The sequence below is a fragment of the Gossypium arboreum genome, chromosome 6 (assembly GCF_025698485.1).
Source record: "Gossypium arboreum isolate Shixiya-1 chromosome 6, ASM2569848v2, whole genome shotgun sequence".
In the NCBI taxonomy this organism is placed as follows: domain Eukaryota; kingdom Viridiplantae; phylum Streptophyta; class Magnoliopsida; order Malvales; family Malvaceae; genus Gossypium; species Gossypium arboreum.
In genome coordinates, this window is record NC_069075.1 from 1394315 (window position 1) to 1407237 (window position 12923).

Sequence of the window (12923 nt, forward strand, 5' to 3'; positions counted from 1 at the left end):
TTACATTATTATTGTCAATTTCAGCATTTATATATTTATGTTATGAAAATATTTAAAGTCGAATTTAAGGTGAAGTGACAGAGGAAAAGTGTTAGAAAGCCGGTTGAACCCTAGGAATGTTAGGATATTAGGGTTGACAGACAGTAACAGAAATGAGCCATGTAAGTCCATATTAGAAATATGGCTCGAGACAGATTGAGCCATGTAAGTCCATATTATATATGGCATTGGAGACAGAATAATTCATGTAAGTCCATGTCAAAGACATGGCATTGGCGAGATATTGATAGAGCAGGAGCGACCCTAGTATCCTTAGTATTCCGAGTGGTTCAACGGGTCAGGATACGAGTTAAATTACAGTGAATTAACAGCAAAGGAAAAGTAGATTATAGTTATGAAAAGGAAAGGTCGTAAGAAAGAAGGTAAGGGAATAAAGAAGAAGATAGAAATTGAGAAGTAAAGAAATTTATGATGTTAGATGATATTATGCATAATTATCCATTATGTTGAATGTTGTGATTTATTTGCTTGTAAGCTTACTAAGCCTAGTGCTTAATCTCTTTATTTTCTTCTTCTTATAGTACTTATCTAGTCACTCGGGGATCGAAGGAAATGTCGGAGGCCGATCACACTATCAAAGAAATAACTTCGGTATAACTAGACGTTTTGTTTTGGGTATGGCATGTATAGAAACTTAGCTACTTTTGGTATAATATGAATAATGAATGATGTGTAAATACTTGCTAGTGATTAGCTAAGAAAATAGCTGATGATATACATGTTTATTAATATGTATGATTGAATGATGATTATCACATGAAAATTATGAAAATGTGAAAGTAACCTAAAACAGATTCAAGTAATGAAATGATGTAACTTTGAAAAATCACTAAAATTGTAGAAACATAGTTTGAAGATGAATAATATATGAAATTAAAGCTTATTATGTATATTTTCTTATGGAATAAGCAAAATAGGTAAAAGTATTATATTTTATGATATATCTAAGTTTTAGTGAAACAGGGTCAGAGCGATTTCTGGATCCCCTGTTTCAACTTTGAAATTCACCATAAATTGTACAAAACTAATTAGAAGGTATAATTTATATGGTTAGAATGCTTGTTGAATATAGTTTTGAGAGAAATAAATGACTTAGTCATATGAATTTTGTACAGGAAGAAAAATGGTTCGTAGTAAGAAGAGGTCAGTGCAGTCGAGTTTTGAAACAGGGGAAACTTTAACTAATAAACTGTACTAATTGGATAAGTCAAAAATTCTAGAAAAAAATTAGTAGATATATATATGAGTCTAGTTTCATGAAAAATTTACGGATCTTAATTTCGAGTTTTGAAACTCGAGAAATGAATTTTTAAGTAACCATGACGCAGAAAAATAGTTTATTCCGAAAATTAAAATAAGTGATTTAGAGTTGTTTAAAAGGTAAGATAAGTTTAGTAACACCTCAAGCTTGACTCCGGTGATGGTTTCAAGGCGTAAGGCGTTACATTTATTGGTATCAGAGCAGGTTTAGTCGGTTCTCGGAACAGCTAGTGTGAGAAAAAGTCTAGCTATACATGCCATACTTGTATTTTGATAGTGTGACGACTCTTGACGATTTTTAAATATTTTGTTTTATTGTAATGGATCCCGAGTGAGCTGGTGATGATGATGTAGAAAGTAATGCTTTGCTCCGTAGAAGGGTAGCGCCATCGAGAATAGGCCGAATAGATTAATCGGGGAGGAGTGACTCGAGAAGCTCTCTTCCAAGCTTTAAATGATTTGTTTGCCGAGTTCGTTCATACGAATCCGGCAGTTAGACCTCCACCCCCTCATGATTCTCAGGCTACCCATGTAGCTCAAGCTCCCCCAATCACAAGTACAGTGATAAGAGAAAAGCCACCAGTTGATAGAATCAGGAAACAAGGCGTAAGAGTTCCGAGCAACAAAAGATGATGATGCAGAAAGAGCGAATTTTGGTTAGAAAATACTATCGAGTCTTTGATGAGTTATCTTGTACACCGAGGAATGTATGGAATGTGTAGTATCACTTCTTAGAGACTCACCTACTACTGGTGGAAGACACTTGTATCGGTTGTACCAAAGGAGAGGGTCACTTGGGATTTCTTTCAGGAGGAATTTCGTAAAAAGTACATCAGTCAGAAGTTTATTGACCAGAAGAGAAAGGAATTCCTGGAATTGAAACAAGGTAATATGACGGATCGATGAGATTGTGCTTAAATTATCGGCAACTTAACAAGGTAACAGTAAAGAACAAGTATCCATTGCCTAGAATTGATGATCTGTTTGATCAATTGAAGGGAGCTACTGTGTTTTTCAAGATAGATTTGAGATCCGGATATTATCAGTTGTGAGTTAAAGAGTCAGATGTCTTGAAGACTGCTTTCCGGACTAGGTATGGTCATTATGAGTTCCTTGTGATGCCATTTGACTTGACTAATGCTCCTGCCATTTTCATGGACTTAATGAACCGAATTTTTAGACCGTACTTGGATAGTTTGTAGTTTTGTTTATTGATGATATCTTGATTTATTCTCATGATGAGACTGAGCATGCAGAGCATTTGAGAACAGTTTTACAGATTCTGAAAGATAATCAGTTGTATGTCAAGTTCAGCAAAAGTGAGTACTGGTTACGAGAAGTTGGTTTTCTTGGACATATTGTTTCAGGTGAAGGTATTAAGGTTGATCCGAGCAAGATTTCAGCCATTGTTGATTGGAAGCTTCCTAGAAATGTATCAAAAGTTAAAAGTTTTCTTGGTCTTACCGGATATTATAGGCGATTTGTAGAGGGATTTTCCATGATAGCTACCCCGCTGACAAGATTGCTGCGAAAGGATGTCAAGTTTGAATGGACTGAGAAGTGTCAACAGAGTTTTGACAAGTTAAAAGCATTGTTGACTAAAGCTCCTGCTTTGGTGCAACTAGAACCGTAAGGAGTTTGTGATTTATGATGATGCGTCCATGAATGGACTTGGTTGTGTACTTATGCAGAAGGAAGGTAATTGCTTATGCCTCTAGACAACTAAAGCCACATGAGAAGAACTATCCGACACATGATTTAGAGCTAGCCGCCATTGTTTTTTGTTGAAGATTTAGAGACATCATTTGTACGGTGAGAAGTGCCACATATTCACCGATCACAAAAGTTTGAAATATTTGATGACTCAAAAGATTTGAATTTGAGGCAAAGAAGATGGTTAGAGTTGATTAAAGATTATGAGCTAGTGATCGATTATCACCTGTAAGGCAAACGTTGTTCTTGATGCTTTGAGTAGGAAATCTTTATTTGCATTAAGAGCTTTGAACACTAGTCTAGCCTTATCGGATGATGGTTTTATCTTAGCTGAGTTGAGAGCTAAACCGATGTTCCTTGAAGAAATTTGTGAAGCTCAAAAAAAATGACGGTGAGTTGTTAACCAAAAGAGATCGGTCTGAGTCGGATGTAGAGTCGATTTTCGGATCGATTCTGACGGTTGTTTGATGTTCCGAGACAGGTATGCATACCAAGAATGATGAGCTTATTCGAAAGATTTTACAGAAGCACATAGTAGTTCTTTGTCTATTCATCCGTAGTATAAAGATGTATAATGATTTAAAAAAATGTCTTGGTGGGTAGGAATGAAAAGGACATTTGAGTTTGTTTTAGATGTTTGATCTGTCGGTGAGTAAAGGTCGAACATCGGTACCTTCAGTTTATTGCGACTGTGCTAGTCCCTCGAGTGGAAATGGGATCGAGTTACTATGGATTTTGTGACAGGATTGCCGTTTACACCGAGAAAGAAAGATGCAGATAGGTTGTGATTGATAAGTTAACGAAGTCGGCTCATTTTATCCCGATTCAGATGGATTATTCACTTGACAAGTTGGTAGAGTTGTATATGTCAAAGATAGTCAAACTACACAAGGTACCATTATCGATCATTTTAGATAGAGATCCAAGATTTACTTCACGGTTTTGGAAGAAATTACGAAGGCTTTGGGCACAAAGTTGAGTTTTAGTCTGACTTTCCACCCTCAAACCGACGGTCACCGAGAGAGTTATTCAGTACTTGAAGATATGCTTAGATGTTGTGTCTTGGAATTTCAAGGCAGTTGGGAAAAATATTTACCATTAGTAGAGTTTGCCTACAATAATAGTTATCGATCGAGTTTGAAGATGGCACCTTATGAAGCTTTGTATGGACGTAAATGCCGCACACCTTTATATTGGACAGAGCTTAAAGAAAGCCGATTTACGGGTTGATCTAGTTAAAGAAACGGAAGAAAAGTGAAAGTTATCGAAATTGTTTAAAAGCGACTTGAGATGCATGTAAGTCGATGCGATTTAAAAGAAAAGAGATCGAATATCAAGTTGGTGACAAAGTTTTTTTGAAAGTATCCCCGTGGAAGAAAGTTCTCAGATTTGGCAAGAAAGGCAAACTAAGTCCATGTTTATTGGACCGTTTGAAGTGATTGAGAGAGTCAGACCATTAGCATATCGGTTAGCTTTACCGATTGAGTTAGAGAAGATTCATAATGTATTTCATGTGTCTATGCTACATCGTTATCGTTCAGATCCGTCACATGTGATTTCTCAAACAGAGGTTGAGATTCACCAGACATGACTTACGGTGAAGAACCCAGAAAGATTCTAGCTCGAGAGGTAAAGCAATTAAGGAACAAAAGTATTGTACTTGTGAAAGTACTATGGAATAGACATGGGGTAGACGAGGCTACATGGGAACCCAAGAGGCTATGCAAAACAGTACCCATATCTCTTCACGGTAAGATTTTGGACGAAAATCCCTAAAGGGGAGAAATGTAACATTAGAAATAGGGCCTAAACGGACAAAGGTTGCGAAACCACAAATTCAGGGTAAAAAAAAATATATATTTTATTATTATTTTGAGGTTCATGGTATGATTACATGATTGTCTGAAAATTTCGTGATAAAATTCTATGCATAAAGTGCTTAAATTGAGGTTAGGGACTAAATCGAATAATTTGCAAAACTTGCATTCTAGAAGTTTTAGTATGAAATTATTTTGGAATATTAATTAGGAGATCTTAAATGGTAATTTGACCAATTTTAAGTTCATGGACAAAATTAGGACATGGAAGGAATTTTTGAAAGTTTAGTAAGGAGGGCATTTTGGTCATTTGGTTATTAACATTAATAAAAGGTAAAAAGATGATAAAATTGTATCATCTTCTTCAAGTTACCAGCAGAACCTTACCTCTCTCCATAGCTGGGGTTTCTTCAACTTTCAAGCTTCATAGTAAGTGATTCCAAGCCCGCTTTTAATGATCTTTACGTTTTTGAAGTCCCTAGCTCGATAAAGCTTATGCTAGCAATAATTTAAGTTAGGAATCAAATTTGGAAAAATACCCATAGGTGAAATTTATGTATTTTGATGTTTTATGATGGAATATGAGGTTTTAAATTATGTTAGACAACTTGTGCTACTTGGTTTTAAGTGAAAACGAGTAAAAGGCTTAATCGGTAAAAATACCTAATAGTCATAAGTACATGTTAGTGTGTGAATTTGATGTTGCCATAGAAGGAAAAATGATCAGCATGTCATAAAACATAAGAAAATAGGATGAAGTTTAATTTACGAGCCTTGGGGCAAAAGTGCAAATATGTGAAAGTTTAGGGCAAAATGTAATTTTTCCAAAGTTTGAGTAAAGGGTTGTTTTGATAAATGTTGATATTAAATAAGCTAAATTTGCTATTATAGATCAAGAAGAGCGAAATTGAGAGTAGATCGGGAAAAGAAAAAGTAAAGGACTAAATTGTAAAGTTTAGTCACATTTTGTATCGAGGTAAGTTTACAGTAAATAAATGCAATATTCTTTTATTTTACATTATTATTGTCAATTTCAGCATTTATATATTTATGTTATGAAAATATTTAAAGTCGAATTTAAGGTGAAGTGACAGAGGAAAAGTGTTAGAAAGCCGGTTGAACCCTAGGAATGTTAGGATATTAGGGTTGACAGACGTAATGAAATGAGCCATGTAAGTCCATATTAGAAATATGGCTCGGAGACAGATTGAGCCATGTAAGTCCATATTATATATGGCATTGGAGAGGAATAATTCATGTAAGTCCATGTCAAAGACATGGCATTGGCAGGATATTGATAGACAGGAACGACCCTAGTATCCTTAGTATTCCGAGTGGTTCAACGGGTCAGGATACGAGTTAAATTACAGTGAATTAACAGCAAAGGAAAAGTAGATTATAGTTATGAAAAGGAAAGGTCGTAAGAAAGAAGGTAAGGGAATAAAGAAGAAGATAGAAATTGAGAAGTAAAGAAATTTATGATGTTAGATGATATTATGCATAATTATCCATTATGTTGAATGTTGTGATTTATTTGCTTGTAAGCTTACTAAGCCTAGTGCTTAATCTCTTTATTTTCTTCTTCTTATAGTACTTATCTAGTCACTCGGGGATCGAAGGAAATGTCGGAGGCCGATCACACTATCAAAGAAATAACTCGGTATAACTAGACGTTTTGTTTTGGGTATGGCATGTATAGAAACTTAGCTACTTTTGGTATAATATGAATAATGAATGATGTGTAAATACTTGCTAGTGATTAGCTAAGAAAATAGCTGATGATATACATGTTTATTAATATGTATGATTGAATGATGATTATCACATGAAAATTATGAAAATGTGAAAGTAACCTAAAAACAGATTCAAGTAACAGAAATGATGTAACTTTGAAAAATCACTAAAAATTGTAGAAACATAGTTTGAAGATGAATAATATATGAAATTAAAGCTTATTATGTATATTTTCTTATGGAATAAGCAAAACAGGTAAAAGTATTATATTTTATGATATATCTAAGTTTTAGTGAAATAGGGTCAGAGCGATTTCTGGATCCCCTGTTTCAACTTTGGAAATTCACCATAAATTGTACAAAACTAATTAGAAGGTATAATTTATATGGTTAGAATGCTTGTTGAATATAGTTTTGAGAGAAATAAATGACTTAGTCATATGAATTTTGTACAGGAAGAAAAATGGTTCGTAGTAAGAAGAGGTCAGTGCAGTCGAGTTTTGAAACAGGGGAAACTTTAACTAATAAACTGTACTAATTGGATAAGTCAAAAAATTCTAGAAAAAAATTAGTAGATATATATATGAGTCTAGTTTCATGAAAAATTTACGGATCTTAATTTCGAGTTTTGAAACTCGAGAAATGAATTTTTAAGTAACCATGACGCAGAAAAATAGTTTATTCCGAAAATTAAAATAAGTGATTTAGAGTTGTTTAAAAGGTAAGATAAGTTTAGTAACACCTCAAGCTTGACTCCGGTGATGGTTTCGGGCGTGGGGGCGTTACAAAACTCGAGCCCAGACTGACCCGGACTGTATTAAAGCCTATAGTATCGATACCTTGCTACGAGGTACCGATACATTGGGGAGGGTATTGATACTTACTATGAGGTATCGATACCTTAGGCATGTATTTGGTAAGGTAGGGCCAAAAAACTCTAAATGAATCTTATCTTTTTGTTTAAGTTTATTTTTCGAGCTTGTATTTTTGTTCAAACCCTCAAGTAGGCCTTCAGGTCAAGTCGGGCGGGTTAGTCGATCCATGGAGAGGTCTAATACCAAGTTAATAAATATTGATTTTTTTATCCATCTTTATATGATTTGATAAATAATACAAATTTAAATTTTAAAATAGAAGAAAAATTAAATAAAAATTATTTTAAATTTTAGGGTGAAATAAATTTTTATGCATAGTAAAACGAATAATATGCAGGTATTCTTTGTTAATTTATGATCCTAATTTGTTGGGCCTTTTAAAATTCCGAAGTCCCTCATTTTTCTGTTTTAAAAGCCTGCCACTGTCTCTCAGCTTCGTCTTCCTTCTTCATCTTTCTGCTCCATAGGTCGCTTTTCAACTCAGTTCCGGTGAGTCACTCATTAAACATAATTTTTATTCTCTCTTTATTTATTTATATATTTATTTCAATCAATTCCATGCAGTTATAAACTTACGATGCCATATACTTCAAGTTTTTTTTTTGGCTCAATTATTTCTAAACTTCGCTTTCTTTTCAGTCCGATATGATGATCAACAAAATCAATTTTCTTTTCCTTTTTTCATAATTTAAATTTATTTTTACTTATAGTTATAATGTTACGATGACATGCTTCAACTAATCAGTTTCTTATCGAATATTGAAAAAAAGAAGAAAAGGAAAAGGAATCATTTCTCTCCCTTTTTTTTACACCTTTTTCTTGTCTACCAAACACGGCGCTTTCATGGATTTTTGTGTTAATATTTTTTTTCTTCTTTGATCACCTCCTATAATTGGGTTCTCTTCAAAGTTCAGTTTTTCTTTCAATATGTATTGGGTTTTTTTTTTTTTTTTTTGTGTGTGTGCATGATTTTAGCTTGTTTTTCACTTAATTTTTGTTTTATATAAATCCATATATCAGTGCTCTTGTTTTAGCACTTGAAATCAAGGGGAAAAAAATGGGGATCATTGAGAGGATTAAAGAAATTGAAGCCGAGATGGCTCGAACCCAGAAAAATAAGGCAACAGGTATAAATTTTATCTCTTATGAACTGAATTTTCCCTTTTATTTGTTGTTATTTTGCTAATTCTTCATCCTATTGAAAACAGTGAATCTATTAACTTATGTTTTTATTATTATTTTTGGACTGAATATATACAGAATACCATCTTGGCCAGCTCAAGGCAAAGATTGCAAAGCTAAGGACTCAATTACTAGAGCCACCAAAAGTATGAATGTTTCTTTTGTATGAATAAATTCTAATTTTGTTTTTTGTTTTCTACTTATATGATGAATACATAACTATAGGTATATATTTCTCTAACTTCTGCTTTGCCACTTATTAATGTACTTGTGCCTGCTAATAATGTTACCATCTATCTTTACTAACAATTCCTAAGGCTTGAATTTAATATCAGTTTCCTTTTCTTTTCTTTTTCTTCAATGTTTTAAGTTTACAGGTTCTTTTTCACTTTCTAGGTAGGTGGGTTTCTTTTTACTATATAACTTTACCATATCTAACTGCTCAAATAAGTTATTTTTTCTTGCTTGGTTGGCTAGATATTTATAAGAGTTTTGAATGATTAAGCTGTTCGTTGATTTATTATTAAGATTGCACTACCTTTTCCATGCAATAATCTTTCTTTTTGTCCTTTAAACTTCTTTCGAATCTATATATCAGGGTTCTAGTGCAGGTGGAGATGGTTTTGAAGTTACAAAATTTGGTCATGGACGTGTAGCACTAATAGGATTTCCAAGGTCTGTACCTTTATCACTTGCATACTGAGACCTTGACTCTAGCTTGCTTTATCTTCTTGAGCAATTAATTTAGGAAAACATATAGTGTACTTTCTGATTAGTATAACATGCATAAATTTGTGCTCTCTGTCTACATTTTTTCTTTGGAGAGGAAGCTAACTGTTGCATTGTATTTCGACTACAGTGTGGGGAAATCAACCCTTTTAACAATGTTAACAGGAACTCATTCAGAAGCTGCATCTTATGAGTTCACAACACTTACATGCATTCCTGGTATCATACACTACAACGATACTAAGATTCAACTACTTGATCTTCCTGGAATTATTGAAGGTGCTTCTGAAGGCAAAGGACGTGGGAGGCAGGTAAAAATTTGCAGATTCTAATTTTACCTGGTGGAATGTTCTCGTCTCTTGGTATAAAATGTATCATTACCAAGTGAGGGAAATGCTGATAAAATTTTTAATTGAATGTTGTTTGATTAACTGCTTAACATTCTCCTTTAAATGTTGTTTGATTAAATGCTTAACATTCTTGTTGGCTGAGTGTTATGTTGAAGTTGGTTGAGGGTGCTATATGCCTACATTCAAAGTTCCTACTAAGAAAAAGATAAGATTATGTCTTTTTCCTTTTACTTACTGTTCAACTATCTGATCTCATTCTTATGCTCAATTTGATTGAGTAGTTTTGTTTTTTATCTCAAAATATTTTATGAGATTGCTTGTTTCTCAGGTTATTGCTGTTGCCAAGTCGTCGGATCTTGTGCTTATGGTTCTTGATGCCTCTAAAGTAAGTATCCATACCATAATAGTGGGGTTCAAGAATTGGTCATTATGCTTATTTGTTATGATGAAATTCTTGATTAGGATGCTCATAAAGTGTTACTGTCAACAGATGGTCATGCAATTATGATGTTTATAGTTGCCATAGTTTGTCAATGTTTTAACTATTAATGCCTGTTTCCTCAATCCTGAATATTATTGTTAACTTGATACCATAAAACTTTCAAGAGTTATGTTATTTTTCTGTTTTTGACTACTTGTTTTCCTTGTTTTTATCAATTCTTTCCTTATGCCCATTTAATCTTGCTATGGAAATTCAGAGTGAGGGTCATCGCCAGATATTAACCAGGGAACTGGAATCTGTGGGTCTGCGTTTAAACAAGAGACCTCCTCAAGTAAGTTCATTCCTGACTGTTGTCTGCGTGGTAAATCAATGATATATTAGCTATATTTGTAGGTTTTAAAGTATTGAATTGTTGTTTGTCTTGAGAAGAATGATGATTGTCACGTAACAAATGATTTGGTATTTTTTACTGTATCTTCATATACGTGTTATTTCATTTGCAGATATATTTTAAAAAGAAAAAAACTGGAGGAATCTCTTTCAACAGCACATTACCTTTAACTCATGTGGATGAGAAACTCTGTTATCAAATTTTACATGAATACAAAATTCACAATGCAGAGGTATGTACCCTTCGATATGATTCGATCTTAAATGGTGTTTCCTTACTCTCAGATATTCTTGATGGATTATTTTTCAGGTTCTATTTCGCGAGGATGCTACCGTGGATGATCTTATTGATGTCATTGAAGGAAACCGCAAATATATCAAGTGTGTTTATGTTTACAACAAGATAGATGTCATTGGCATTGATGATGTGGATAAGTTAGCGCGGCGGCCGAATTCTGTTGTCATAAGCTGCAATCTGAAGGTATGTTTTTTATCCCCTGTTGTCTTTTAAATGTTAATGGTTTCTGGAAATAATAAAGAACTAGAGTGGAATTTAAGGAAGAAGAGTGTTGTTTTTAGAATGCAGCTTGTTTCTTCTAGTGTTATGTTCAAAGTCTGTTGACCTGTCATCTCATCATGCTTTTTATGAAGCTCATTGTCCATTACCTGCCAAAAGTACACTAACATACTGTCTGCTGTTCATAGATAATGGAATGCAAGGTGAAACCTGTTATCAATTTCATGTTTGATGTATGTTGTTGCTTGTGCAGCTGAACTTGGATAGACTGCTTTCGAAGATGTGGGAAGAGATGGGGCTTGTGAGAGTATATACAAAACCACAAGGCCAGCAACCTGATTTCAGTGATCCCGTGGTTCTCTCTGCCGTATGTCTCAACTATGTTCTTATCATTTCCATTACCTCTTATACTCTATACCTTTGAATTCTCCTACTTTTCTTCCTCTCATTCTTCATTCCATTTTTCTTGGTACAAAATAGGATAGGGGTGGCTGCACAGTGGAAGACTTTTGTAATCACATTCATAGAAATTTGATAAAGGATGTCAAATATGTTCTAGTCTGGGGCACTAGTGCAAGGCACTACCCTCAACATTGTGGCCTTGGGCATGTTCTGCAGGATGAAGATGTTGTTCAGATTGTCAAGAAAAAGGTATTCAAAACTGTTTAACTATGGTTCTTAGACCTATCGATTGGGTGGGTCAGGTTGGTTTTAGATCGGATCAATTGGAATTTTAAAATTTTTGGGTCATTTTGGTTCAAGACAATTCCAGGTTTGGGTCAATTTCCAATTCGAGACATTCTAGGTTCGGGCCATTTTGGTTTCGGGTTGTTTGAGTTCAATTCATTTGAGTTGAGTTTGAGGTTTGGGTTTCTTATAGTGGGTCATTACGATTTCGTATCATATTGAGTTCTATTTACTTCAGGTTTAAGTTATTTTGGGTTTGGATCATTTCAGGTGGAAGTCATTTTTAGGTTTAGGTCAATTGGGTTTGTTAACTTTTATGGTCAAATAGAGTTGGGTTGGGTTCAGGTTCGAGCCAAAGTTGACAAGTCTAATTGTTCATCGTAGGTGATGCCTATAGTAGTGGCTTTTCGAATAATATAAGAACTTGCTTTGCTATGGGCCAAAAAACCATGCATGCATTTGTTGAGGGGAGGCCGACCCTCAATCATTGGCTTTGAGCGGATGATACTTCGAAGAATTCTCTTAAAAGAATCAGCCTCCCCTCAACAACATTAATTTTTATTGAAAATGCAATTAAACAATAAGAATCCGGATTTTCAGGAAAAAGAGGAAGGAGGAAGAGGCCGCTTCAAATCACATTCAACAGCTCCAGCTCGAATATCTGATAGACAGAAGAAAGCTCCCTTGAAGACCTAACCATGTCCAACATCAGACAATATGAAAGGTACACTATTGTATTTCGAGTAAGTTTATATTATCTTATTAGGGTTTGATCCGTGATAACGAAATGAAGAGTTCAACACTTCACCAACAGCCTCTGCACGGCCGTTGGCGAAGGCAACCGGTGTGTAAATTACGAGCTGTATGTTGATGTGTAGTTGACATATGAATTGTTAATCTTCCAGTTATGATATCCATCTAGGTTAAAACTTAAAATGTTGAATCCTTACTCATAGTTTGATTATCAAATTAATTAGCATATTGTATGTTTCATAATGTACATTGAAACGTTTGAATTCTAGCATTTAAATATTGTCCATAAATTTCGGTTTAGGTTTTATGATGTGGACACTTCTTTCAACATGGGTACAAGTAGGGGTGTAATTGGAAAATCATTTTGTGGTTGGAATTAAGTTTTTATATTTTTATGAGAGTGAAAATACAATTT

The 12923-nt window shown here is 34.2% G+C and overlaps 1 protein-coding gene and 1 long non-coding RNA gene across 2 annotated transcripts; both read left to right on the top strand.

Moving 5' to 3' along the window:
• The first annotated feature begins 5766 nt into the window (after positions 1 to 5766).
• LOC128293690 (uncharacterized) lies at positions 5767 to 6648 on the top strand. Its single transcript, XR_008283859.1, has 2 exons — positions 5767 to 5826; positions 6442 to 6648. It is a non-coding gene; the product is annotated as an uncharacterized LOC128293690 (long non-coding RNA).
• Positions 6649 to 7797: 1149 nt separating this feature from the next.
• LOC108457957 (developmentally-regulated G-protein 2-like) lies at positions 7798 to 12691 on the top strand. Its single transcript, XM_017757177.2, has 12 exons — positions 7798 to 7947; positions 8479 to 8585; positions 8719 to 8786; positions 9239 to 9315; positions 9500 to 9680; positions 10048 to 10104; positions 10418 to 10492; positions 10665 to 10784; positions 10862 to 11032; positions 11322 to 11435; positions 11549 to 11719; positions 12356 to 12691. The coding sequence occupies exons 2-12, from the start codon at positions 8516 to 8518 to the stop codon at positions 12449 to 12451; spliced, it is 1200 nt and encodes a 399-aa protein (XP_017612666.1). The 5' UTR covers positions 7798 to 7947; positions 8479 to 8515; the 3' UTR covers positions 12452 to 12691.
• The last annotated feature ends 232 nt before the right edge of the window (positions 12692 to 12923 follow it).